Source organism: Python bivittatus, unplaced genomic scaffold (genome assembly GCF_059951505.1).
Source record: "Python bivittatus isolate LINGU-HERP-01145 unplaced genomic scaffold, Pbiv_v1 ctg000120_np1212, whole genome shotgun sequence".
Lineage (NCBI taxonomy): Eukaryota > Metazoa > Chordata > Lepidosauria > Squamata > Pythonidae > Python > Python bivittatus.
Window position 1 is genome coordinate 4443311 of NW_028277037.1, and position 26010 is coordinate 4469320.

General features: G+C 40.0%; 1 protein-coding gene across 4 annotated transcripts in view; it reads right to left on the reverse strand.

The window, feature by feature from the left end:
* The window catches only part of ITPR2 (inositol 1,4,5-trisphosphate receptor type 2), a 224016-nt gene that overhangs the window by 73545 nt on the left and 124461 nt on the right, over nucleotides 1-26010 (reverse strand). For all 4 annotated transcript variants that reach the window (XM_088134864.1, XM_088134865.1, XM_088134863.1 and 1 more), the window contains exons 38-41: nucleotides 9713-9821; nucleotides 7499-7686; nucleotides 6096-6279; nucleotides 1127-1383 (exon numbers count right to left, since the gene is read on the reverse strand). In XM_088134864.1, the coding sequence (XP_087990990.1) occupies nucleotides 1127-1383; nucleotides 6096-6279; nucleotides 7499-7686; nucleotides 9713-9821 (738 nt within the window). The remainder of the gene's footprint in view (nucleotides 1-1126; nucleotides 1384-6095; nucleotides 6280-7498; nucleotides 7687-9712; nucleotides 9822-26010) is intronic.

Below are 26010 nucleotides of genomic sequence, written 5' to 3' on the forward strand. Positions count from 1 at the left end.
CAACTTCCTGCTGGCTTCCAACAACCAAAGTCAGTGGGGAAATCAGCAGGACATTGCAAGTCCCAGGCAGGCAGGTAAGTGGCTGCTGTCAGGTGGGGAAGGGTGCATCAGGGTGTCCAAGTGGCTGCGGAGATACGGTGCAAGCGCAGCGAGGCTTGGGGACGGTGCATGAGGGTGAGCAGATGGCGCAGTGTGAGCATGGTGGGGCTTGGGGTGGCTATTGCTAGGTGGGAGAGGGTGTGTGAGTGGATGAGGAGGCATGGCACAAGTGCAGTGAGGCTCAGGAAGGGTATGTGAGGGTGTGTGGGTGGCATGGTGCAAGCGTGGCAGGGCTTGGTGTGGCTGCTGCTGGGTGGGAGGGGTGCACGAGGGTGTGCAGGTGGCCAGTGAGGCACGGTGCAACTGCAGTGAACCTGGGGGAGGGCGTGAGGGTAGAGGAGAGCTACTCAAGCAACTTATGGTCTTCCCTGCTGGCTTCTCCATTGGCTTTGCCTGGGGAAGGTCGCAGATCACAATCACATGACTACAGAATGCTGCAACCATTGTAAGTATGAGCTGGTTGATAAGTGCCCAGACCATGATCACATTACTGCAGGGGTGCTGGGACAGCCGGAACTTAGAGGACCGGTTGTAACCACCACTCGTTCAGCGCCATCATAACTTCAAACAGTCACTGAACCAGGGACTACCTGTAGACTGAAAACAAGATGGGACAATGACTTTTGCTCTTCGTTCTCAGCATTTCAACTCCACAGAATTGCAAATGATCACCTTCAATTTTCTACTGAGGGTTTGGGGAGTGAAGATGATGGCAAGGTAGAAGCATCCTTGGATTCAAGAAGCTATCTAATGCAATTACTGGATACTAAGATCAACTGCTATGTTTTATTCAACATAATTTTGGTGTTTTATTTTCAGTGACATCTAAAGAAACCTAAGCTGCAAAGCTGTGCAATGGTGATAGCTCTTTCGGAAAAAACAATCCGAAATGAGGACTACCTCATCCAAAGAGATTCTCCCTAATTTCTTGCATTAGTTTTACCGCTAAGTGTCTGCTCTTCCCATGGTAAGGTCAAGGGCAAAGAAAAAACCCTTAAAATACACTGTACCCTTAAAATACACATACCTGGAGTTCTCGATTGTGATTCTCACACAATAATTGAAGAAACCTCAGGATTGGTTGCATGATTACAATGGCAGGACTCATGGTCATTTCTTCTGAAGACTTTTCATCTGTACATCCTGCATCTGACCCTGGACCTATGAGATCAATTTCTGGATCCATTTCTCTGCGATACACACAGTAAGCTTTGGACGTTGCTGTCGAGGCTTCTGTTAATTGTCCTTTCATTCCTTCTTTCAGATGCAGGTTTGAATCTCTCACTATAGATAAGTTAAAAGAAACATGAGTGTAATCAAATGTATGCTGTAAGGAGCACGGTGAGGTTTTGTCTGTTATTAGGGTTCCTCTCAGTCAACTCTGACTCCTGGTGATTTACACGGACAACTCCATGCTGTTTTCTTGGCAACATGAAAGTGGTTGGAAGTGGTTTCCTAGAATCTTCTTCCTAGGACTGAGAGAGACTGGCCCAAGGTCACTCACATGGCTTTTCTGCCTAAGGCAGAACTAGAATTCATGGTCTCCTGGCTTCCAATCTAGCATCTTTAACCGCTACACCAAACTGGCTATCTTTTGTGTTTGTCCCTTCAAATTCTTAACTCATGGAGATTGCCTGAGTTAGTCCCTGCAGTTTTCTTGGCATTCATTTTTGACAGTATCTTCTTTCTAGGGTTGAAAGTGACTGGCCCGAAGATGCCCAGCTGGCTTCATGCCTAAAGGAGAACTGGAATCCACATTTCCTCTTCCCTAGTCCAGTACTTTTAACAACTGACTCTCTGGGGTTCATATAACCAAATCTTTTCTGAAGTAGTGAGTTATGAGTTGTGAGGCTCAAGAAGAATGTAAAACACTTTAAGGGACAACCATATCTCAATCCCCCAAACTCTGGATCCCATCAAAATTTCTTGAGCCTCAGATAACTGCAAATAATATGAAGGAGATACAATTATGCCTCTGTTAAATTTGAATCTGATCTTGGGATCTTCTGTAACAGTTTGGACAAAGAATTTTGTGGCATCTTAAAACTAAATGATTAAAGCATAAGGTTATATGGATAATTTGTAAACTGGATTATGCCAATGTTCATGCTATAATAAATTTCTTAGCCTTAAACAAAAGCCCACTTCTCCCTATTAAGTTAGATTATAAATCCTGGTTTGTTAAACCCAGGTTCTGCACAATAACCATTCCATTATGTATTACTTCCCTTGTTTATTAGATACGTAAACCAAGCTGAAATTATCCTGGCTGCCCAAGGAAGCAAGGATTTATTCATCAGTAGCTAAGTTTGACAGAAGAATGTTTTGTAATCTTTGCTTGCTTCAGAATAACAGTTAGGCTAAACTATCACTGCAGCAAGCAAGCAGGGATGAATAGCATACCATGGCCACTGTGGTTCCATAAACCAGGATTCCTAATGTAAAATTATGTGCAATTATGGCTTGTTGATTTTGCTGCAATGCCTTCTCAATAAAGAAAAAAAAAGGAGTGAGGTAGATAATTTATGGTGCAAACATAGTTTGATAAATGTTGGCAGAGGACACTTAAAACTTTAACTCCTTAGTACAAATAAACTAAAAACTCTAGGCACCTGCAACCAGAGGAGGGCACAAGTGTTAAAATATGTGTTGTGATGTCACAATGCAAACCCCATGACTTTTACATAGTGGCATCCAATGTGGGGATACAAACATGAAAGGCTGTGAATACAACACGTTTCATTATTTTTTTGGCCCTCTTGATTTGTATGCTAGAGACACAGGAGAACTTAATAATTATATCTAACAGGGAATCATGTTTCAATTCAGGAAAACCTTGGGATAGAGAATAGGCAGCTGCTCAACTGCATCAGCTGATAATTTTGCCCCTAGATTGTATCATTTTAGGTACATGGGGTGGATCATAAAAAGCTTTCTGAACTTGAATGCTACTGCTGTTTGGATTACCATTTTATTATTTTACTGTTTTCTTTTTTCAAGGTTGTTTGTTGGGGTATGTATTGTGGTTTTGCATTCTTTTTGTTAGTTTTTCTGAGTCTTTTTCTTTCTGTAAGCCAGAGGAACCTTGATTGAGGTGAACGGCCATATACTGTAAATGTCAGTCAATCAATATTCTAACTAAAGGAGGCAATCCAATCTGTTTCAGGGTCTGGTTCTAGAGCTGAGTAAGAGATGCATGTTGCTCTGGAAGTAATTTGATCAGACTCTTTCCCTGGAAGATGAGCTAGACAATTGCCTAGCATGAAAAAAAAAGCTGTTTTTTGTTTTTCTCCAAGAAGGAATACAAGAACTAGACATTCATTCATTCATTCACTCATTCATTCCAACATTTTTATTCAGCCCGAGGTTCTCCCAGTGCAGGGCAGTTTACCAAATATATCAATCAATCAATCAATCAATCAATCAATCAATCAATCAATACAGGAAATATTATACAAGCAACCCAGCCTCTTGGAAAAAGATGGTTTCATGTTCTTGCAAATGCAAGCAATATCTTGCAAATTCAGGGGCAAGATATTCCTGACCATAGAGATTACTAATGAAAAGGTCTGCCTACCCTCTTAGCTTCATGTTGGTAGGGACCCAAAGCAGCCTCTTTCAAGAAGAACACAACAGCAGACTAGTAAACGGGAACCAGTCCCACAGGGCTTTCAAGCCAGCACTTAGAATTGGGCTGGAAACCCACAGAGTAAGTATCTGGTGCTTAGAAGTAATGGTGCACAGGAATTAGATACATAAACAAATCTGAGATTATCCTGGTAGGTTTTGAGCCACATGTTTTTCAGGAGTGTCCATGGGACGACCACAGGATATACTCAAAGAAGATGATGACCACAATGGTGGACCCACTAAGTGCCCACAATGTTTTTGTTTTTCACCTGCATGCATGTCAAATGTCACAGCAGTTGGGGCCAGAAATTTCAAGGTACATTCCTTTAAATTGTGATTTTTTTTTCAAGTGTCCATAAGTTTCTGTTTCACGAGGAAATGGAAAGGAATTTGCAGCAAAGAGAGATCCTGAAGAGTTTGCAGCAAAGAGAGAGATATGACAATGCCCCTACTTGAGTGAGCTGTATCTGTTTGTTGGGAATTGAAGCGAGTACAAGAATTTATATCATTGTTTTTTCCATAAAATCAATCAGTCATCCAAGTCAGTCTGCTAACTAACAAAGCCTCATGGCACAGGAGTTCAGGAAGAGAAAGTGGGCACCAGTGAAGAAGAATAAATGGTAAAACTAAAGATTTATCTGCCAAGATCAATCCAGTCTCACGATACTACAATTGGAGGGACGAGTGATGGCCTCATTGTCAGAATTATTTGGATTTGAGGGCACAGCTGTCAATCACTGATCCAATACTCCTCTCCCACCCTTCCCTGTGTGATCTTCTATTGAAAGAACAAAACTGTTTGGTTTCATTTTGGTGAAGCTGCCACCATTTACTACTTCTTGGAGAATCAACCACTGAGACCAGGTCTAGAACTTTCTGGAGAGTTCTGAATCAGGACAGGCAGTCAGCTTTGGATGAAAGAAAATTGGACTAATCTAACCCAGTTTCAAAATCTGAGAAACAATTCAAGTTCTAGCCCAGTTTTTCTCAGTGAAGGGATTTTTAAACTTAATATTTTTATAATTATAATTAAATATTGTAAATTATAATATACTATAATTAATATTATTTGTGAAAGAACCAGATGGCGATGGCAATCTTCACTTTCAGTCATAGGGTCTGATATAAGCTGATATAAGCTGCAATAATGTCAGGCGCATGATGACATCACCGTGCCAATTCAATAATTTGCACTATTTGCATAAAATGACACCTGTGATGTCACTGCCTCCTCTCCCCCCTCCCCCAAACTTCTATGCTTCCAGGTGTGTGACGGTCTGGTGGTTTGATATAGACAAAGAATAAGCTCATCATTCTTTGTGTAGACTATTGGATCTTTCCCAAGGGCTGGCTTTGGGGGATGAATTAAACCCATAAAATGCATGACTTTTAAAAACACCCATTACATCAGGGCCAGACAATTTTCTTTTCAGATTTGCAGCAAATTTAATAGTTTTAAAAATTGTTTTGGCTGGTGGGAGGTTACATCTGCTGTTGAATCACTAGACATACAAGAGGATTTTGTTCAACCCTTTTCCTTCCTTTTTATGAAGTCTGGCAGGATTTCAATTAGACTCAGATCATGTTTAATAGATTTAAACTGAAAATAGATGGATTTGCACTTCACGTACTTACTTTACACTGTTTTAAAACAAGTGTTGGTGGCACAATTCTTATGGTTCATAAATCCTGGGAAAAGTTAGTGCTGCTTGAGGTTGTGTCAGATAAGAGCTACTTTCATGCTTCAATAAACCTTTTGGAGATCAAATCAAATTCACTGCACAACCCTTATGGCTGACCATGGCAGTATTACATCAATCATGGCTCAAACAACTTTAGCAGTTAAAAGTTGGCTTCTCATAGATAGCACTTATTCCAGGACTATTCCATAACAATTCTTAGTTATTAGTTGTAATAATCACAACTAATTATTATAAATAAATAAATAAATAATAAAATAATAAATAAAATAATAAATAAATAAACTTAGCTATTTCTATTTTGAATCACTGGTTGTGTTTTACTTTGTTTCTATTTGTTTTAACTGTTAGCATCCCAGAGTCATGCATATCAGAAGGGCGGCCATATCAATTTATTAAATAAATAAATACATAAATTCTACAACAGTAGAATTGTACATTGATGTATATAATTTTACCATAGCCCATCTTAAATTCCTAAGAAGCAGAAAAATTATTTACAAAAACATTCATTTATTCATTATGTTTTTAAGCTCCAGCAGAAAATATCAATGCAGGCCAAACAAGTAAAAAAGTGCTCTTATTCCTGTTTTTTCACAAGCTGTTTTTATTCTGGACTGGACTGAAATCAGCGTAAGGAAAGAAATATTCCCTTTTTTTCTTTACCTCTCTTCTTCGGAGTTGATACAGTCATGTCCATCTCATCATCCTTCTTTTTGCTGCTCAGATCAATTGTGTTTACCGTAACTATTGACCGAATTTCCTGTTGGGCCATTTTCATCCGATCATATAGAACTTTAAAAAACTTTTCAGATTTTTTCCGCTCGTTTAATTGTTGATAAAAGGAATACTAAAGAGAAAAAAATATATCAGAAAACAAGGTATCAGGCTATCTCTAAAGAGCTCAACAAAGACAACGGGTTTTAACACATTACAACTGATAATTCATAATGTACTTGTAATCTCTCTCACATGTAATCTGCATCTGCACAGATATCCTATCTTCAGTTTTTCTCATTCCCCCTGCCTATATTCCCAATTTAAATCCTATATCAGCCTAGTGTCAGCCTTGTGAGGTAGTCCAAACAAAAAGCACACCCAGAAGCCTTAGTTCTATATTGCAAGGTTACATTAACAGAATCTTGCAAGTCTGAAAGTACATCTCTCCCCCCTTACCTTTACAGTCCAAGAAACTAAGGAGGGTCCCTTCTGAGTTGTTTGCCACACCCTTATTTCTTCTGCAGACTCAGCTGCCTCTTATCTGACTGTTCCCTAGTCTGTGACTCTTCCTCCTGTCTCCCAAGGCCATTCCCACATACCATTACATCTAGCTACTTTGCTGCATTTGATGAAGTCAGCTGTAGCTCACAAAAACTTATGCCTTTTAATAAACGTTGTTAGTCTGGAAAGATACTACTAGATTCCTTCTACATTAATACTTGGGAACTTTTCTCTATTGGAAAACTTATTACACAACTAATATACTGCATTCTTATAAACGCAGACCAAGGGAATGGATTTGATGATTAGTTAAAATAAGAAGTTATACAAAATATGTACTATATGTTAAGTTGTAGTTTTAGAGTAAGAGGTTATTATATGATTTATCTGCTGTATAAGACGTTGAAAATCATTCTTTTTGTAATTTTCCTTTCTTCCCTTTTCTTTACTTTCCATCACTTGTATTCTCTCTTTATTTCTAACTCTCTTGTTCTCTACTTTTCTCTTTGATTATTAGTTCTTGTTTGCTTTTATTTTTATGCTTTTTATAACTTAATAAGGTTCTTATAAAAAAAAAAAAGCAGACCAAGGGACAGTTCCCTATGACTTATATACATAACAACATTATGATACTTGCTTTTAGTCATTTTCCTAATAATTCCCAACCCTGGTGTGGTTTCCTTCCTTGCCTTAGCAAATTCAAAGGTTAACTTAACTGGAAGATATAAAGGCAGACCTACTGCTTCTACTAAAACATGAATCTATTGTACTCTGAAGTGGCTTTCATCTCTGAACTGTGCTCAACATTAACCAATATCTAAACTAACAAATCACCACCAAAAATATACCTGAATTTGCGTGTTTCCACCTTCAAGCAACGCAATGCCAAGCAGGATGGCTTCAGAGAATATCCTGTCATTTTTGGTACTAACAATGACATCTGTGACAAGTTCTGAAGCACCTTCTTTATCCAAAAGACATTGAATATCATGCATTGACACACCAGACTTGTCCACATCTTGTCCTGAAAAGGCCCCTGAAATTAATGAATTTAATTAATAAGTTAATGCCGACATTAAGATTTTTTTTTAAAAAAAGGCATTCTTAAAATTTCAGTTAAGGATTATTTCCTATGTTTTCATATGCATCATTTTTAATTAATACAGCAAGGGAACAGAAAGCAAGAAGGGAGTCACTTTTAAAATAAATTCTAATAAGTTCTAACATGAATCAGGGCTCAGCTCTGGAATAGACAAAGAAATGGATTCAGCATCTAGAGACCACTCAGCCTATAATCAGGGCATCAAAGTGTATGTGCCCTCTTTTTTAAAAAAATAATATTTCAGTCACTATGCTATGAATTTACAAAATGAAAGTGCATATTCAAAGCCTCTTAACAGTATAGGATTGTAAACCAGGTTATGTAACTCTAAATATCCACCTCTGAAATAGGACAGTAATTCTATGGCAAAGCATATGTTCTGCATGCAGAAGCTCCTAGCTTCACAGTCTAATATCTGGAAAATCAATGCCCATCAGAGTAGACAGTAGACCTAGGTAGTGTTACCTACTTTAAAGAAGCTTTTCCAGTTCTACCTTTCCTTCAGAGCACTGGAAAAGCCTTGCACAATCATGGCGAAGTTCACCTTATCCACCACTCTTTGCAAAAGTTTCAGGAACCAGAAAATGATACTGTGAGGTCCACAAGCAACCAGCCAATACTTTTCCTTGTGATTCTGCATAATGTCTATTCAATCCAATCTTATTTTAATGTCTACTATCACAGTAACCCCTTCTTCATCTATTATTAGCAGCAAGGAGAAGACTATGCTTACTGCTTTGTTACAGAAAAACACAGCCTGATGGATGCCCAACTGAGCTTCTTCGAAACCTCACTGTCCATTCAAAACAGTGTTTTCCAACCTGGGCAACTTTCAGATGCATGGAGTTCAACTCCACAATTCTCCAGCCAGAAGAGCCAATGCTGAGAGTTCTGAGAGGTGAAGTCCACACATCTGGCATTTGTCCTGGTTGGGAAATGACGATTTAAAAGAAACAAAAGGTGTCATCTCGGTCTCACTGAAATCAATGGGACACAACTAGAGGAAACTTAAAAGAGGATTCTCAGTTACGATTCTCAGGAGAGCTCCTGTTTTCTTCCATGGCTTGCAGACTGCAGACTAATGGTGATGTGGAAGAAAACCACCTTACCTATGGAATTATCTCCTCTGTGATACCCTAACCCCAACGTTGATGTGCTTTAGGAAACTTTTAAACATTTAAATTTTTATATTTAATTATATTCTTATGTTAGCCTTTCCCAGCCACTAAGACCCCTTAAGGGGGTTGTTTTAATGGGTTGTTTTTATTATGTTTTATTCTGCTTTATAGCTAACAGCATCTCAAAATGTCAAGAACTAAGGTTTCTATGCTTGGGAGACAGGCGATTCAGTGGCTTCCAGACTATCCTCCCTTTCTATTGACTTGGAAAAAACAAAAATAAATCAAGAAAGATAATTGAAACGCGCACTTGTTTAATGTATATAATTCACAACCTTGCTTTTGTCTTTGTGCAGCATTCCTCTGATATATATTCTTTGTTCTGTAATATGCTCAAATAGTACAGTTAAACCATAAACCAGCATGGGATGGAGTGATCTTAAGCCCATCAGTTTAAATCAGTGGGTTTAAATATGTCTCCCTCTCTGCTGAACTGAGAGGTAAAAAAGAATTATAGTGCAGACGATATCCAGCCAGACCAGGCTAAAACTTCTAGATCAGCAAATGCTGGGCATAATCCAGGTATCTAAGTGTGACTTAGAAGCTCTCATTTTTATCTAAAGGAAGCTAGAACCCGAGGGCCCCTTATTTCAAAGGCAACCTTCACAGGGTTTAACCATGGGTGCCTTCTATTTTGAAAGCAGAGTGATGGTCACCCATGGAAATAATTGAGAATGTGCTTGAACAAATGATATGTTTCCATGGCTGTCTCATATCCACATGAACTACACTAGGAAAAAAGAGAAGCTGTTCTAGAGCCAGATGCTTTAAATCGTGGTTACCTCCACTTGGCATGGGTTTGCCATAGTTGCCAGACAGAGGACCGTTGATGCTGCTTCCATAGTCACTTTTAAAATAGCGATTGAGAAGTATTTTCCGCAGGTTGCTACCCTTTAATAGGATCAAAACAGAGGGTAAGAATTAAAGATGTTGGTAAATAGAGTACATGTATTCTTACACATTTTCCTTTCAAGCTTATAATCCATTACAAATCACAACTCCCTCAATCTATTGTTCATAGAAGTTGGTTTCACATTGCAATGCAATGCTTATGTGTCTTTGCTTCATTAGGCATCAGCTAGGATTCTGATGTTGGAGGAGTACTATCACTGATGTACTCATGTTGGAAAAAGACACTTCACCAGGCTTTCTTAGCTGGCCAGACATAAGACACAAGGCATTCCAGAAGAAGAGCTTGTAAGCTATCTTGGTTGCATCAGCCAGAATTGAGCTATCTCCATTTCTTGGAAGAAATTATGTCTCTGAGCATGCCTGTTTACAACCTAGAGCTCTTACATGCCTCTTAAGATAAGCGCCTCCAGGAGGGAAAGACACCTTTGAAGCTTTAGGGGTGAATTCCCTACCGCAAGGCAACTTCCTCTAGCTATCTCGGGGGTTGTGGGGGAGAGGAGGGAGAGAGAATTCCAAGCCAGCATATTCTCATACTCCCGGAATAATTTTAAGCCAAAAGTTTATGATGATTCATCTGTTCAGGAATATGTACATAACTATGGGGAGTGCCAGCAGTGGGCACACCAAAGATTTGTTGGAAAAGAGCACTGTCATGCAAAACAGTAATTAATCCCCAGAGTTCTATGAAATCATCATTCAGCATTTCTGTGAAATCATCGTTCCCATAATGATTCATTTTCAGAGGAAGAGTCTCTGCTTTTGAAATCAGCACACCATCACAATGGAATTTCAGCTATACCACAAATATTAATGACTATCAGGACATACAGTTAGGACCTAAAAGCAAATGCATAAATGGAATGTAAATTTGGAACGGTCATATTTAAGACATCAAGTTTCAGGTACATTATAATGTGAAAGCTTGCCTACCAAGCCAAAGATTGAGCCTACAGCTATTATAGGCTGTTTATAACCACTGGCTGCAATTGATATAGTGGTCGCTCCTATTATCATTCCTCCGAACAGCTGACAGTAGAACATTAACACAAGAGTCAACAACAATACTAAAAATGAAAGCTCTGTGGTGCTTCAGAATCAAAGGTCAAAAGATGTTCAGTGCACAAAGAGGCTGTCACATAGAACCTGCCTGTAATTCTGAAAAAAACTGCATTTTTCTAGGTTTGTGTGGTCATGCTCCACAGCTGCAATGTGACTCAGAAAAGTATGCATATGGTCTAAAGAGTTGCAGACAGGAGTGCACAGTCCTAATAAAATACAATGGTTTTGCGGTCAGGCACACTTAAATAGAATTTCCAAGTGTGTTTTGGATCTACAGAAAACTTGGTTGTATCTAAAGAGAATCCCATCTCTAAGCACAAAACTGTATTCTGTTGGAGTAAAAGCACAGGTTAGATTGAATAAAGTTTGCCAGGTGTTAACATTGGTACAACTATTGCAGTTTTCAATATTTCTGTGAAATGTGGCACGTGGCAAAGAATTCTGAGAAATATGTTCTAGGGTGCCGAGTAATTCAATTAAACTACTGGCTAGGTATGGCGGGTTTCCTTGCTCTCATGCCAAAGTGGAAAAAAGGATTGTGAAAACTTGGCCAATACAGGTAGTCCTCATTTAGTGACCACAATTGGGACTGGCAACTCAGTTGTTAAGCAAAGCAGTTGCTAAGTGAAACCGTGACTGTACCTATGATCTTACTTCAGCTGACCTTTGCTTTACAGACCTGCAAAGGTCATAAATGCAAGGATTGATCGCAAAGTTACTTTTTCACCACCACTGTAACTGTGAACAGTAGCTGTACGAGGCAGTTGTTAAATGAGGACTACCTGTATTCCAGTGGTCCTTACATTTTAAGGTTAAAATGAGCCAAGTACAAAATCAGAAGCTGATCTACCATAAACCTGTGATTGAAGACTCCCTTTCAGACATTCCTGTAATTCAAGAGCTCCTTCGTTGAAGATCTTCAGAGATCCTCATAACATATTTGAAAACCAGGATCATACATAAACCAGTAACAATGCTTTTATTCACATTTAAGAGCATGTGTTCTTCCCATCCACTGTTCCCATGGCAGGACTTCATAGCTCTTAAAAGTATACCAATGTGAAATGTAAACAGCACTCAGATGACTCTCAATTCTTATACAATGATATTATAACACATAGTATGCTTTGAAGAAGCAACATAACAGTCTTATTGTAACCCATTAATAATATTCTTTTGTTTAACAATAGGTATATGGAGCTAAGAACAAAAACCCATGAGAACAACAGGAATTTATAAATTGTTTTAAACAAAGGTCTAATTACATTGATGTGGTCAAAAGAGACTAATATTTCTAAAAGGAAAATAGAGTTTCAGTAGAACACCAGAAAGTGCAAGTAATTTTTCATTCAGATTATTTTAGTTGCTTTCATACAAGGAAAAATATATTTCCTTCATTATATAAGAGACCTTTCCCTACCAATTAAGACACACACACACACACGATTAAATTAGAAAGATGTTCCCAAAATTTAGACAGATTTTCTAAAGGAAGCAGACTCTGAAAGCAACTTAATCAATCCAACATTCTTGTATGCACAGGAGACTCAAGAACAACCATGCATCCTCTTCTACAATTCGGATGAAATTTCAGGATATACACACAGCTGTGCATATTTCTCCTGGCCAAAAGCAGTATACCAGCCCTGAATAATGGTTTGAGGCTGGGAACTAACTTGATTATTTACTTTGGAGAGTATGTACCACATCTTGAAGGGCAAAAGGGAGAGGTGGTCCTTCGGCTGGTGGGCAGTATTACAGTTCCCAATATAAACACAAAGGAATCTGTCTTTCTGCATTCTCATTCAACAGCCTCACCAACTCTTTGTACCTTTGCATACATGTAACCTAAGATTGGATGTATTCCCAATCTTTATACCCTAAAAATCCTTCTCTTCTCTCATTTTCCTTGCCTGTTATCTTCCCCAAATACATTTTGGGCTGGTGTTGTTGGTTTTCTATTATTGTGGGTCGCACAGTCAGCCAGATGTTTAGACTGGATTTGGCATTTTTATCCACCTATTGAGTCCTTCCCAAAGACCTGGGATAGGCAGATGTTGTTTGATGTGTTAAAGGTATCGTTGCAGGACGTAAGCTGTTCCAAGAAAAGCTGTCTTTTGCAAATTTGATGGTGATTTTGACAATGCTGATGGTCTTCAAGGCATACTCCAGAAGTTTTGGGATTGCACCCAAGGTGCCTATTACTATTGGTACTATCTTTGCTTTCTTTTGCCACGATGATGATGATGATGATGATGATGATGATGATGATGATGGTTGGTTGCACAGTCAGCAAGGTGTTTAGATTGGCATTTGCATTTGCATTTTTATCCACCTATTCAGTTCTTCCCAAGGACTGAATAGGGGACAAACATACATAAAGATGAACTAAACAATACAGAAATAAAATAAATAAGAAGAAATAAAGAAGAAAACTAAAAGATGAAAATCTAAACAAAAAACATAAGGGCCGCATATGTTCATGGATTCATATATATATATATATATATATATATATATATATATATAAAAATTCTACGTAAGTATTTCAATGAATGAATTAGGGTTACCATTCATTCTAACACTAAAAGTACCAATAGTAGAGAATATATTTGGCTCAGGGTTGAATTGTGGAGTCCTTGGGGTTCTCTGAGCTTGATTCAATACTAAAAGTAAGCTACACTGGGCAATGATTTGTTTTGTTATTGTTGTTATTTATTTTATTATATAAAGAACCATACAAGTTTACTAATGGGTTCATACATGTTCAGCCTGGTTCCTGATTAAACCATTTGCAACGTTTGTGCATTACATTGCACCATAATTGATGAATATGGACTAGGTTCATGCAATATACACACCCACGACAGACTAAGATTAATATTTAGCATGTTATAAGAATGTATCTGCTAGACCTTTATCTGGCCTGGTCATACTGTGTGAACACAGCCATGGTGTGCATAATTCCAGCACAAAACAGAGGGACCAATGAAGTCACATAGTTTCTGCATTATCTGAGCAAGACGAGGCAGTCTGGGTTCTTAAAGGCATTATTCACATCAAAACTGTGCTCCAGATTTTCCAGCAAGTCCTCCTAGAGAAAGAGGGCCACCCACACATCTCAGCTGTCTCTCATTAAGCAGAGATGCCCCAAGCTGCAAATACGCAGATCTTTCAGTTTTCTACATGTCTCATACTATTCCCACTAGGATTTCTAACACGTCTGTTAGAAATACGACGTGATAATCCAGGGAATCTTGAGGAAGCAAATAACTTGCTTTAAAGCAAAAACAGTAACTTCCAAACAGATCTGGCTCCTTCTATCATCATCATCATCATCATCATCATCACCTTCTCCTCCTCCTCCTAACATTTACACAAAAACATGTAGTCATAAAACATGATGCTCATGTTTTACACTTAAGAAGTCAGCAATAGCATGCAGAGTAAAAAGGATTCAGTATCACCTCATCCTTATCTGTGTATGGTGGCACCAACCATGGGTCCAACTTGTCTTGACTTTTGCAATGTGTTCTATGTGGAGCCACCCTTGCAAAAAGTTTGGAAATTGCAATTGGCACAAAATGCAGTGGTGGGACTGCTGATGCAAGATATATAGATGACATTATGCCCATATTAAAAGTCTTCATTGGCTGCAAAGACATACTGGGCATAAACTAAGGGGCTGATGTTGACTTTTTAATTATCAGGAAAGGCTCTTTTGAAGATGCCTCTGCTAGTATAGAGAAGGCCTTCTCCTATGTGGTTCCCAGCTATGAAATATCCCTTCTAAGGGCATGAGTCACACTTTCCAGGATTTCAGGAAAAGAAAGAAGTGCATCTCTTACCCTCAGATTTTAACTGCTTCATTGATGTTAGCTGTCTAGATTTTCACTTTAATTCCACTTGCATTGGTTTGGTTGCTGTGTTTTAAATTTTGCATTTTCTTATACTATTTAAGTTGCCCTGAGTGCTTCTATAATAATTACGTTTATTGTTGTGACTGCAGGTCATAACATAAGATAATGTAACTTTAGAAGAAATGCAGCATACAAAGAAATTAAGTTGAACTAAAACCAACACTACAATTTAGAACATAAAGGTTTCTTTCTGGATTTAAAAGCGAGGAGAGCAAAAGTAATGTCCAAATGCCAATAAATGGTATCACAGCTGAAAGAAGGTAATTGAACAGTTCTGAATCTGATGCCTTCAATTTGTCTATCCTGCACTTTTTCCCCTGATGTCCTCCCCATGGCCAGCACCATAGAGACAAAGGCCCTGTTCCATTTGGCATTTATGCACCTATAAAACAGAGTGCAATTTTAATAATCATTATCTGAACATGAAATGCAACTGATTATTAAGAATGAGGTTATTATTTTCTCTTTCAGAATACACTGCCAATAAAGTTTATTGGGCAACCCCAGATTTAAGCAAAATGACAGAGGGCCAACCTGATTTCTTGTCTTCTTTGCCTTCTTTCAGAAGCTCTGTCACAGCTTCTCTTACTAATCTGGACTAAACCCTCTATGACCTGAATTGATTTTAGACATCCAGGAAATGACAATATTCATAGTGGTTTGGAGACTGTAAATATGTGCTGTGTTATGTCTCAATTCCCACTTAGGTTCATCGGTTTAATTCTCTCAATGGGATAAACAGGATGAGAAACTGATTAACTTGGGCTGGAGGACACTTCAAGTTTCCAGCTGCAATAGCTGCAACACCAGGAGCTAATGTAGCTTGGCAATGTTTGGCAAATTTCCAAATGGAGGGTTAGTAAGATTTCCAATGTCCATACAAGCCTGTTCATTAACTATTTCCCACTTTGTACAATTAGAAAACATAATGCATTGAGTCAAGAAGAATTGGATCTGATGTGTAATATATGTTCAGGGAGGTAAGCCCTCAGCTCCAGCTCCTGATATGGCAAAATGAACCACCTGAGGCCACAAATTAATCTTAGACTAAGAGTAAAAGAAAACATTGAGGATTTTTCAATTGATTGCAATATGCCAAGCTTCACGTTGGAAATGGAGAATGCTTTTCCAGCAGCATTTCAGATGCCTATGGCTGGAAGGTTGAAGCTTATATCAAATCAACAAGCAAGCTGCTGACTCACATTTTAAAAGATATTTAATATTTTACTAATGGCTGCACTGATGACAACTGAAATAAAGCATCATTCAAAATTACCATACTTCATTAACTTACTCTAGTCTGCAGTTCCAGACTGTTGTGACGATCCAATTCAGTTGTTAGCAACTAGTAGCCTTCTGTTTAAATCTGGCTGAAAGAGCCCCCCAGCTGTTCTGCTAATAGCACCGATTTCCACAATTTGCTCTGGATCATCGGTTATCTCTTTTCAAATGGTAGCCCCTGCTACTCCAGCAAGTCGAATTCCTTGGTTTTCTATTTGTCACAGAGCTGTCTTTTCATTTAAAAGGAATATGCATTTAGAAAAATGAGTTTTTCCTCCCTACCCTGAAAGGGGGTGGGTAATTCTTAGTAGCAATGTGGTATTTTTAAATTTTGAATGATAGTTTATGCTATGGAAGGCTGAGTTTTAACTTTTGTGGAGGTCTCCTTCACCATTTGTCTCTCCTGTTCCAGAAGCTATAAAAGCAATGTATCTCAAGTATCTTATTTACAAAAGAAATAACACATCTCTTCCAGAAAGTGCCTCTTCCTTACATTGGGGAGAACTTCTCCAAAGAGAAATGAAGAGGACTTGAGAAATGTACACCTTAAGCAATATATTAGGTATTAGCTGTACCTTCACCTTCCACAAAGCCTCTAATGCAGCAGATTTTGAACAACAGCTCTTCAGTTTGGAGCCCTGTATTTATCACATTTAGCTACTTCCTTCCTTTATCACCTGCCTCACCTCTACCAGAGTCATAAAATCATTTTCTCTACATTCCCATTAAAAAATGGATGCTTTCAAAGCACCCAAATAAAATGGGTCTGATACTCTCCCTGAGGGTATCTGCCCACCCCACCAGATTGGACAGAGTGGGCATACTCCTGGTCTTTTCCCTGAAATGTTGCCATCTAGTGGGACTTAGGAAGCGTACCCTTTCTGTGGCGATCCCTATCTTGTGGAACACCCTTCCCTGGTGATCCAACAGGCCCCCCACCCTTTTGGCATTCTGGAAGGCCAAACCTTGCTGGCTGCTCCTCCAGGCACTGGGGTAGAATGAGATGGGAGCCTGTGGATGGTTTGTTGGGGGCATCCCAGGAGGACGGCTGAGGGGTGGGCTTTTTGTTTTATGGGTTTGTCAACTGTCTCTTGGTTTTATTGTTCTATGGGCTGCCCAGAGTTCTGCTATAAGATGGGCAGCCATGCCAATCTTTTAAATAAAATAAATAAAATTGCTGATACTGCAATGGGCTCTCTTGTTCAATAATCCACTCATTCCATATCCTGCCTGACTTCATATTTGGACTGGAATTCTGGGGGAGGGGGATTGTGACAATGGAGAAAGAGACCACCTTCTTCTTTGAACAGAGGGAGGCACCCCATTCTCTGTGCACAGAGGTTCTTAGATTGGCCAATGGCATCCAGAGCAAACCACAATGATGTCAAGGCAACATCACGTGCACAATGATGTAATCACACAAATGCCTACTATAGGCATGTGGCTCTTCATCTTGATGTCCTGGCAGAAACACTATCAACTCATTCAATCAAACTCAGATATACTTGTAACAAACCCTGATTGATAAAATTAGCTTTGCCAGCTCGCCGAAAATGAGGTCAGTTTTAAACTGTGTTGGTTAAGTGATATTACTCTGATTTGATTTCATTTTACTTCATCTGAAGTAAAGTGTTGATCATGTTACATTTACCATCTTCTGAAAGACAGAAAACACCCTAATGCAGTGTTGTCCAAACTTGGCTACTTTAAGATGAGTGGACTTCAACTCCCAGAATTCCCCAGCCAGCCATGCTGGCTGGGGAATTCTGGGAGTTGAAGTCCACTCATCTTAAAGTGGCCAAGTTTGGACAACACTGCCCTAATGCCTTATTGATCAGGTAAAAACAGCTGAGGTCCATACACAGCAAGAAACAGAAACAGTGAGAAACAGAGTCTTCACCAGCTAGCAGAATCTTGACTGATCCTAAAAAAAGACAATAGCCGGGCCTGTTAATACTTGGATGGGAAACCATCAGGACATTCCAGGGCTACAGATTGAAACAGGAAGTTGAAATGAAAAGCACGCTAATAGGAGACAATGGCAAATCACTTCTGCAAATATCTACTCTAAAAAATTAGTGGCGTTTTTGCTGACGGCCACCAGAATATCCATAGCTAAGCACTGGAAAGATAAAATTCTGATGTTGCACCTTTGTTACCAAAATGTTTGGCATTTCACCCTAGCTGAGAAATGGACCTACATTCTTCACCTGCATTCTAGTCAAGCTAAAGTTAAAGCCTTCTCAGATACATGGTCTGATTTTATATCTTAAGTTAACCAGGGGAGCCATAATTGTTTTATACCAGCTGAATATATGAATGCGTGGGAGGAATATTAAGGAATTATTAATCTGTGGCTCTATGAATGGCTTTTCTTGTCTCCCTTTCTAACCCTTATATGCATGCGTTGAATTTTATTGCACTGTCCATTTTTTTAGAAATAAATTTTCTATTTAAAAAACAAATCACTTCTGTACTGCAGCCAAGAAAATTATATGGACCTGTTCAACTGTTCCCCCAGCAATTGAGCTCAGATTAGGGAATCCTAATCTTTCCCTTTACAGAAGTTTAAGTAACTCTCAAAGCCCTGTATATCTTCTTCTGGTCTAAGGAATTCTTGCTTAAAGGCTTCCCGCATAAGCAGACCAACATTTGTTGGATCACTGAGAGGGGTGAGGTCATGTGACTGGGCCTAGGAACCTGCAGCCTTTCACTTGTGAGAGAAACCCCCCAATTCTCCTTTATTCTAGGGAAGCATAACTAACAGCCACTGAGGTTATGCCCCCTCTCAGAAATAGAATTCAGAAAAGTCATTGAGGGCTCTTGGTTGCAAGGAAAACCACCCAGGTCACTTGAATATATCTGAAAGTGCACGCGATGCACTTGTGCATTAAAAACACAGACAATCTAAACCCACGTACCCAGACATCCCACCTGTATTCCCAAGTGTTGGTATACAGTCTCCCGTCCCTTGCCAAAACAGTTCACCTATCGAACAGCAAAGCATCAATCTTCTAACATGCCTTGAAGAAAAACAGCCCCCTGTCCGTGAAGCAGATGGATAGCTCGAGAGTGTATTGCGTGAAGGCTAAATTCCTTGGAGTGTGCGCCCGGCACAAAACATTTCATTCAGCCTTGATGTGGAGCGGGAGAAGTGGAGGAGGCAGAAAGGCAGAGAAGGGAAAGAGGGAAACAGAAGGGTCTGTTTCTGTATTTGTGCAGCTGGTTACATAACGCTTTAAATTTCCACCTTCCCGAGGGTGCCACCACGATGTACGTATAAGCAATGCAAAAACACCCTGGCTAGAATTACAAGAAGCAATTTCTCTGTTTCTGCGCAACAGCAGCAGCTAACCAACCCATTTGCTTTCCAGCCTCCAACAGTTAGGGAGCTTATCTCATGCAGACTCACGGATCACTCAAAAAAGGAGCCTAATTGAATTTCAGGGCCAGGAGCACAGCACGCCACGTGACGCGGCTCCGCAGAACACCGTGCCAGACACTTGCAAGCGTTACATAATCGCATGCTGTTGCTGGCTGCAAGCGCTGCAGTCTCCCCACTCACCCTCCGACGAGTAGCTGGGCTCGCCTCTCCTCGTACCCCACTGCCACAGTCTGCACACACAGCCCGCACATGGCCGGCCACATGTTGGGGGGAGCACTCACAAACAAGAGACTCAGTTCCCGTAAAGGCAGATGCCAGACAGCCCAAAACAATGTCGAACACTCTAAAATCCTTCAGCTCATTCTGCGTCCCAAGGGAGAAACAGAGAGATTTTAGCAAGTGAAGGTATAGGGAATGTTAAAAACTGAAACAGGGAACAGGGTCTCACATAAAATTCTAGCCCCACTACCATCCTCGGTTACCTCCTTTTGGATCAATGCTGAGTATGAGCAGATCTTCAACACAATTATAGTATTTAATGTTCCCATACACCCCACATCAGACAGTACCAGTGCCTGCCATTTTATAGCACTCCTGTATAAAACATAGCCTTGTTGAGTCAGCACAGTGAAGCAGGTAGAGATCTTGTCCTGCAGCATCATGCAGGCCCCATCTTCTTGTGCGTTAAGAAAGTGACTGCTAGTTAAGGAATGCAAATTCTCTCCTGGTTAAGCTCAATTGGAGAGAAGATTTGAGTCAACAAACAAGGGCATAAGTGGGTGGGGGGAGTCCTTTGGTGAGAATTTATGAAACCGGTTGCAGATACATATTTGGACCTCAGTAGAGAAGCCAAGTTTAGATGTGTTGAAGTAAAAGGTCAGAAGTTCTCAAGTCGAGCCGAACTCTTGGTGACTTTATGAACAGCTTTCTGCACTGGGACTTCCCAGCAACCTCCCATTCAAATGCTAATCAGGTCCAACCCTGTTTAGCTTTTGAGATCAGCCAAGGTCAGTCAGATGTTGCCATCTAGGGCCTTAATGCTGTGGCAGGAAATAAGATTGTTGGCTGAAGTTTCATCTAAGTTCTAGAAATATACATTTAAGAATAAATCAGATACTGTTACTTTTTCCTAAGTTTTTGGAGAATTGGAAAGTATGCTGATGGTCATAGCAATATAGAAAAAAAGAGAGAAAATGTGGAGATCTCTGTTGTGTTTCACCAACCCTTACAGGTAGGAGTCAGCTATGGGACTTGGCAAGAAAGAAAGAGAGGCAGAATAAAACATTTGAAGAATACACTGAGGTTTTTCTGCATTCATTCATTCATTCATTCATTCATTCATTCATTCATTCATTCATTCATTCTTCACAACTGGGCTCTTCCAAAGCAGAAATGGCTTAGCTTCAAGAACTCTAACCTGTCTCCCCTTCACTATTGTATAGTGCTTTTTCAGTTGTCATTCTCATCATAGCAAGTGGGTTAAATGTCTGGGTCGATTTTTCTATTCAGCTCTTCTTTTTCTTCCCAGATCACCACCACATGCTCTAAGCTGACTCCTACCTGTAAGGGTTGGTGAAACACAACAGAGATCTCCACATCTCTGGACCCCTCCAATCCTAGGAGCAAACCAGACTTCATCTTTGGCTTTCATAAAACTGCAAAGCTGCCTCAGGACAAACCCCCACTAGAGGGAATCTCTGGAAGGGCCTCAGAATGGTTCCACAATGCAGAGAAAAGTCAGCGCTCAGTCCTATGAAGCCTGAAGAAAACTAATGACCTGATTTCCTACTGCACTTAGGGCTTGCACATCCAGTGTGACTCAGAAACACAGGCCGGAGAGGAAGACCAATTGCCATCGACCACCCATAGCAAGTGCATCTGTGGAATCCTGAACAGCAGCCCCCCAAATTAGGGATTCTCAGGAATGATGAAACAACAGAGGAAACAGTCAAAGTTTGAGTCAATGGAGTTGTACAGAGCTAGATCAGCTACAGAAACAACCAGGAGCTCCTCATAGACTCACAGCTGGCAGTTTTGACTACCAAGCAAATCCAGGCACTGCAGAGAACTTGAGAGATGTGTAAAACAGGGGTTGCAATATCATCTTAAATACTTTTGAGTTATTTTTTTCCCCAACCTGGGAGAAAATCTTTCCCCATGTTACTTCTGTCCATCCCACCCTGCAATCCTGGTGCCTCTGATACAACCAGATACTGTTGGGGAGCAAAGCTGATTTCTAAGGGGCAGCAGAAACGTAAGATGGGTGAAGTGACACTGCATTAGTGTTGCTGAAGTCCTGGATCCTCCCACATGGCAACTGAGAGATCTGATTCTGCAATAGCCAGCTGGTTCAAGATATTCTACTTTCTTCTGAAGTCAAGCATACTGTATGCCTGTTTTGAATTACAATTATTTTTTAAAATATAGTCAAGCTTTAATGACATACTGATTTTAAATAAATTTGCCTTCTGGCACTAATATTCACCCACCCAACCTTGGAAGGAAAAAAACAATGTTAGTTCCCCTTTTGATTTCCAGTACAGTACAGTTGCCAAGTTGAGGACAAAGCCTTGAATGGTTGACGTTAGCAATGCTGGTGGAGGCATCCAAATTTGCTTTTTTTCTTTTTCTTTTTAAGAGTGAAAAGGCTCCAGGGCTTATGTCAGCATGTCAACATCTCAAAGCTGAAGACCATACTATCTGAAGGGTAGATATGGCACATTTATGTGAGTTCATCGTTCTCCAATTGTCACAGCTCCGGAATGATAGAAATGAACGCACACCAATGTGGGTGGAATGCAACAATTGAGCAATGAAGCCATGTAAGATTACCAGTAGTTAAAAAAAATCCGGTGCATTTCAGGATTTTGCTGTTCCTGACATGGAAGGAGCCATTTAGTTTTATACCATAGGGTCTGAGCTCTCAGTAACTAACCAGGGAAAACAGCTTGGGTGACCATACATCCCAGCTTGCCTGGGACAGTCCTGGTTTTATGATGATAGTCCCAACATCCTGTCCCGTCAGCGTTCAAGGTAATCCAGGTCAGGAAATAGATTCCATGTTTGACTGAAACTGTATTTTATTGATAGGTTTCTCAACTTGGCAACTTTAAGATGCGTGGACTTCAACTCCCAGTATCGATAGCTCAGGGGAAGCAGAAGTTCAAGATGGGAAGGCTGCGGCTGTGGAGAAGAAAGTGGATTCTGGAAGTTGAAGTCCACACATCTTAAAGTTGCTAATGTTGAGAAAAACTGTTCTAGGGAGTTAAGGTGGAGTCACTGAGTCTCTTTTTGATGTTCTCCTCATTTCCTGAGCTTCAATGCATGTTTCTGTTAGCTGTTGCTGCATAGTTTCTTCAAGATCACCTCTACGGCTCTCCACACATCTGCTTTAGCATTTGTCCTAGATTTTTTCATTTTCCAATGAAGTATTATTATTTAAGTGTTTTACTGGCAAAGCAAGGTCAGTGCTAATAGTTCTGCATTTTCTCTTCCTTTTTTAACCTCTCTGTGTGTGTGTGTGTGTGCAAAATGACTCCTCGACACCTTTTCCCACTATATATCTTTTGTAAGGCCCCCAGGCAGCATCTGCTTTCTTCTCAGCTGCCTTCACACCTTGAACTTCTGCTTCCCCTGGGCCATTGATCTCAACTAGTTCTCCACCTTTCAGTGCAAGAGACATGGCTTGGACAATAAATTATACGGTCATAGCAGACAGCTCCATGAAACATCAACTCGGGGTAAAGCAGCTATGAAAAAGGCAAATTCCATGCTACGGATCATTAGAGAAGGGGTGGAAAATAAAACTGCCAAGATTTTAATGCGGTTATCAATCTATGCTATGGTCACAACACAGTCCTGAACTACACATTTGGGAAAGAATTCAGCTGGGAAAAGTGGAATCAAAGGCACCCCAATAGCTCAGGGAGTTAAACACCTGCCTTGTAAGAAAAGGTGAGAATTTCGCAGACTCTACCTTGGAATAAAGGTGATTATGTTGGCCCACCTTTGTGATAAATACACTCATGCATGGCATGGAGAAAATGGACAGAAAAAATCTTCCTCCCTCCTTCCAGACACTAGGACCGGGGGATCATTCAATGAAGTTGAATGGAAGGGGATTTAGTAAAAAACAAAACAAGGACTTCTTCACCATAGCGCATAATTAACCTGTGGAATTCATTTCTACAAGATGTGATTATGGCTTCCAACCTGGCTAAATACATGGAAAACAAGTCTATCAAAAGTTATTAGACCTGAAGACCAAAAGTAATCCCTAGTTTAAGGCCAGGAGAACAAGCGAAGCATGAATGGTAAGTTTCTACTCCTGGTTATGAGCATCCTGGAGGTGTTTTGCTGCTGTGAAAAACAAAATGTTAAACTAAGATGGCCCTTGGCCTGATCCACTTGGACTACTGTTATGTTCTCATGTGCAAACAGGTCGCTGATCTCCCACCAGAATCAATGCTCAGGTATGGTCTTTCTTGGTTGTCTGTATTCTCTATTCAATGCACAGTTGTCTTCAGGTCTACATTACAAATTGAAGATGAAGTTAAGAAGTTCTGCATTATGAACTGAAGGTCAGAAAATGGAGAGAAGTGGTAAAGACAGGAGAAACACCCTTTACACACACACTTTCTCAAAAGAGATGTTTATCTAAGATGGGAGGATCTATCTTTCCCCTATTTCTGTGATACAAATATTGAAACTTGACAGCAAAAAAGATGAAAGTGGGAAACTCTCAATCTTCCTGAAGAAGTGGATTACATAGGTTGGATGTGATTTAAGAGAAGGCTGCATTCCATGTTTCATTTGATCTTACTTCAGTGAACATAGGTGAAGAGAGAGATGCATTAAAAAAATATTATTATTACACTGAAGAGAAGACAGCAGAAATGGAAGTTCTTGCTTATTATTTTTTTTTCTTTTCCACAAGATAGGTAGATGATACAGCTTCAGAATCACAGTTCTATGGATCTTCAGATACAGCAGGACTTCCTACGGATGTAAGACATACTGTAGCTTTCAAAGATAACTTGTAAAGAAAGGTAAAGTCTTCTCCAAGCGAGCTCAACTTCTTCTAACTTCATGAACATGTCTCATGTTTTTGTTGGAAACAATACAGTAGTGGGTTGCCCCTGACTTCGCTTGGGATTTTTTTTTTTTTCCCAACTGGGATGTTTTTCAATAGCATACAGCACTTGGATTTCCTCAAGATTTTGCATCCAAGTCCCAACCAGGCTCATCTCTGCTAGCTTCTGATCCCACCCGAAGTCAGTCAAGTGCTGCCACCTGGTGAGGCAACATGACAAACAGTTTTAAACGATGGTGTTATTTTGTCCGCCTCGAGTCAGAGAGCATTGCAATACAATAGAAAAATGCTTCTGTCTGTTAGCAATACAGTTCTGCTTTTCGGAAACACCTTTCTTTCAGAGATACCAGTAGCACTTGTAACAAGCCAGGAGGTCACGTGCATCTTGCTGTCATGGCAGAAATGGGCAGTGATACAGTTACATCATGACAACTGATGCAAGTATGTAAGTCACATCAGTTGCACGATGACAGCATAGCACATTGCTGGTTCTTCCCTGTGGATCAGGGTTCCTCAACCTTGGCAATTTTAAGATGGGTGGACTTCAACTCCCAGAATTCTCCAGCCAGCCTTGCTGGAATTCTGGAAGTTGAAATCCACCCATCTTAAAGTTGCCAAGGTTGAGGAACCCTGCTATGGATGCTTGGGTGGTAATCCCTACTGGATTTAAAGGTCCCTGCTGGTGTATAGGTGGTATCCCAAACCCCACTGAGCATGATCATAATATTAAATCTATGGGGACTGCAGACTTTGAACACACAGCTTGTCTAGAAGGAAACTTCTATTAAACCACATGGATTTTTTTTATAAACATGGAGGGAAAATAGGAGCTTCATAAAGTGGTTTTTAAAATATTGCCCCAGACCTGTTTTAAAGGGGTTAGAAATATAATATCAATCATTTATCATTTCACCATTTAGCCCTATCAGAGTCTATGATGCTTTATCAAGGGACTTAATAAAAAGGCACCTTTGCCATAGCCTTTTTCCAGATTCTTACTGTAAAAAAAGCTATTACCACATTACTAAAAGAAATGCTACTATAAATAAAAATTACTATTACAAAACCCTCAGTGGACATAACAGAAGTAAACAAAACTCTATAAAAGGACCAAGTCTGCCATCTCTCACAAGCAACCTGAAGCCAATTTTGAGACACTAAGAACACGATGAGCCACTTCTCACGGTTAGCTATCCAACAGGAGAGTGCAAAGGATAGCAATCAATCAACCTCCATTCATGTTTCTAATTCATGGTGGGATCATTTAAATGGTGATTTCCCCCCATGTGCAATTGTTGTGAGAGGAGATGCTGATCTACCAAGGCACTATCCCTTTGTGGCATGAACAGCATCTGTTGAAATGATCTCGGCACAAGGCCATGGCCTTCAAATCTCTGTAGGGAATGGGGAGAAGTGAGCTTCGTCCCAGGA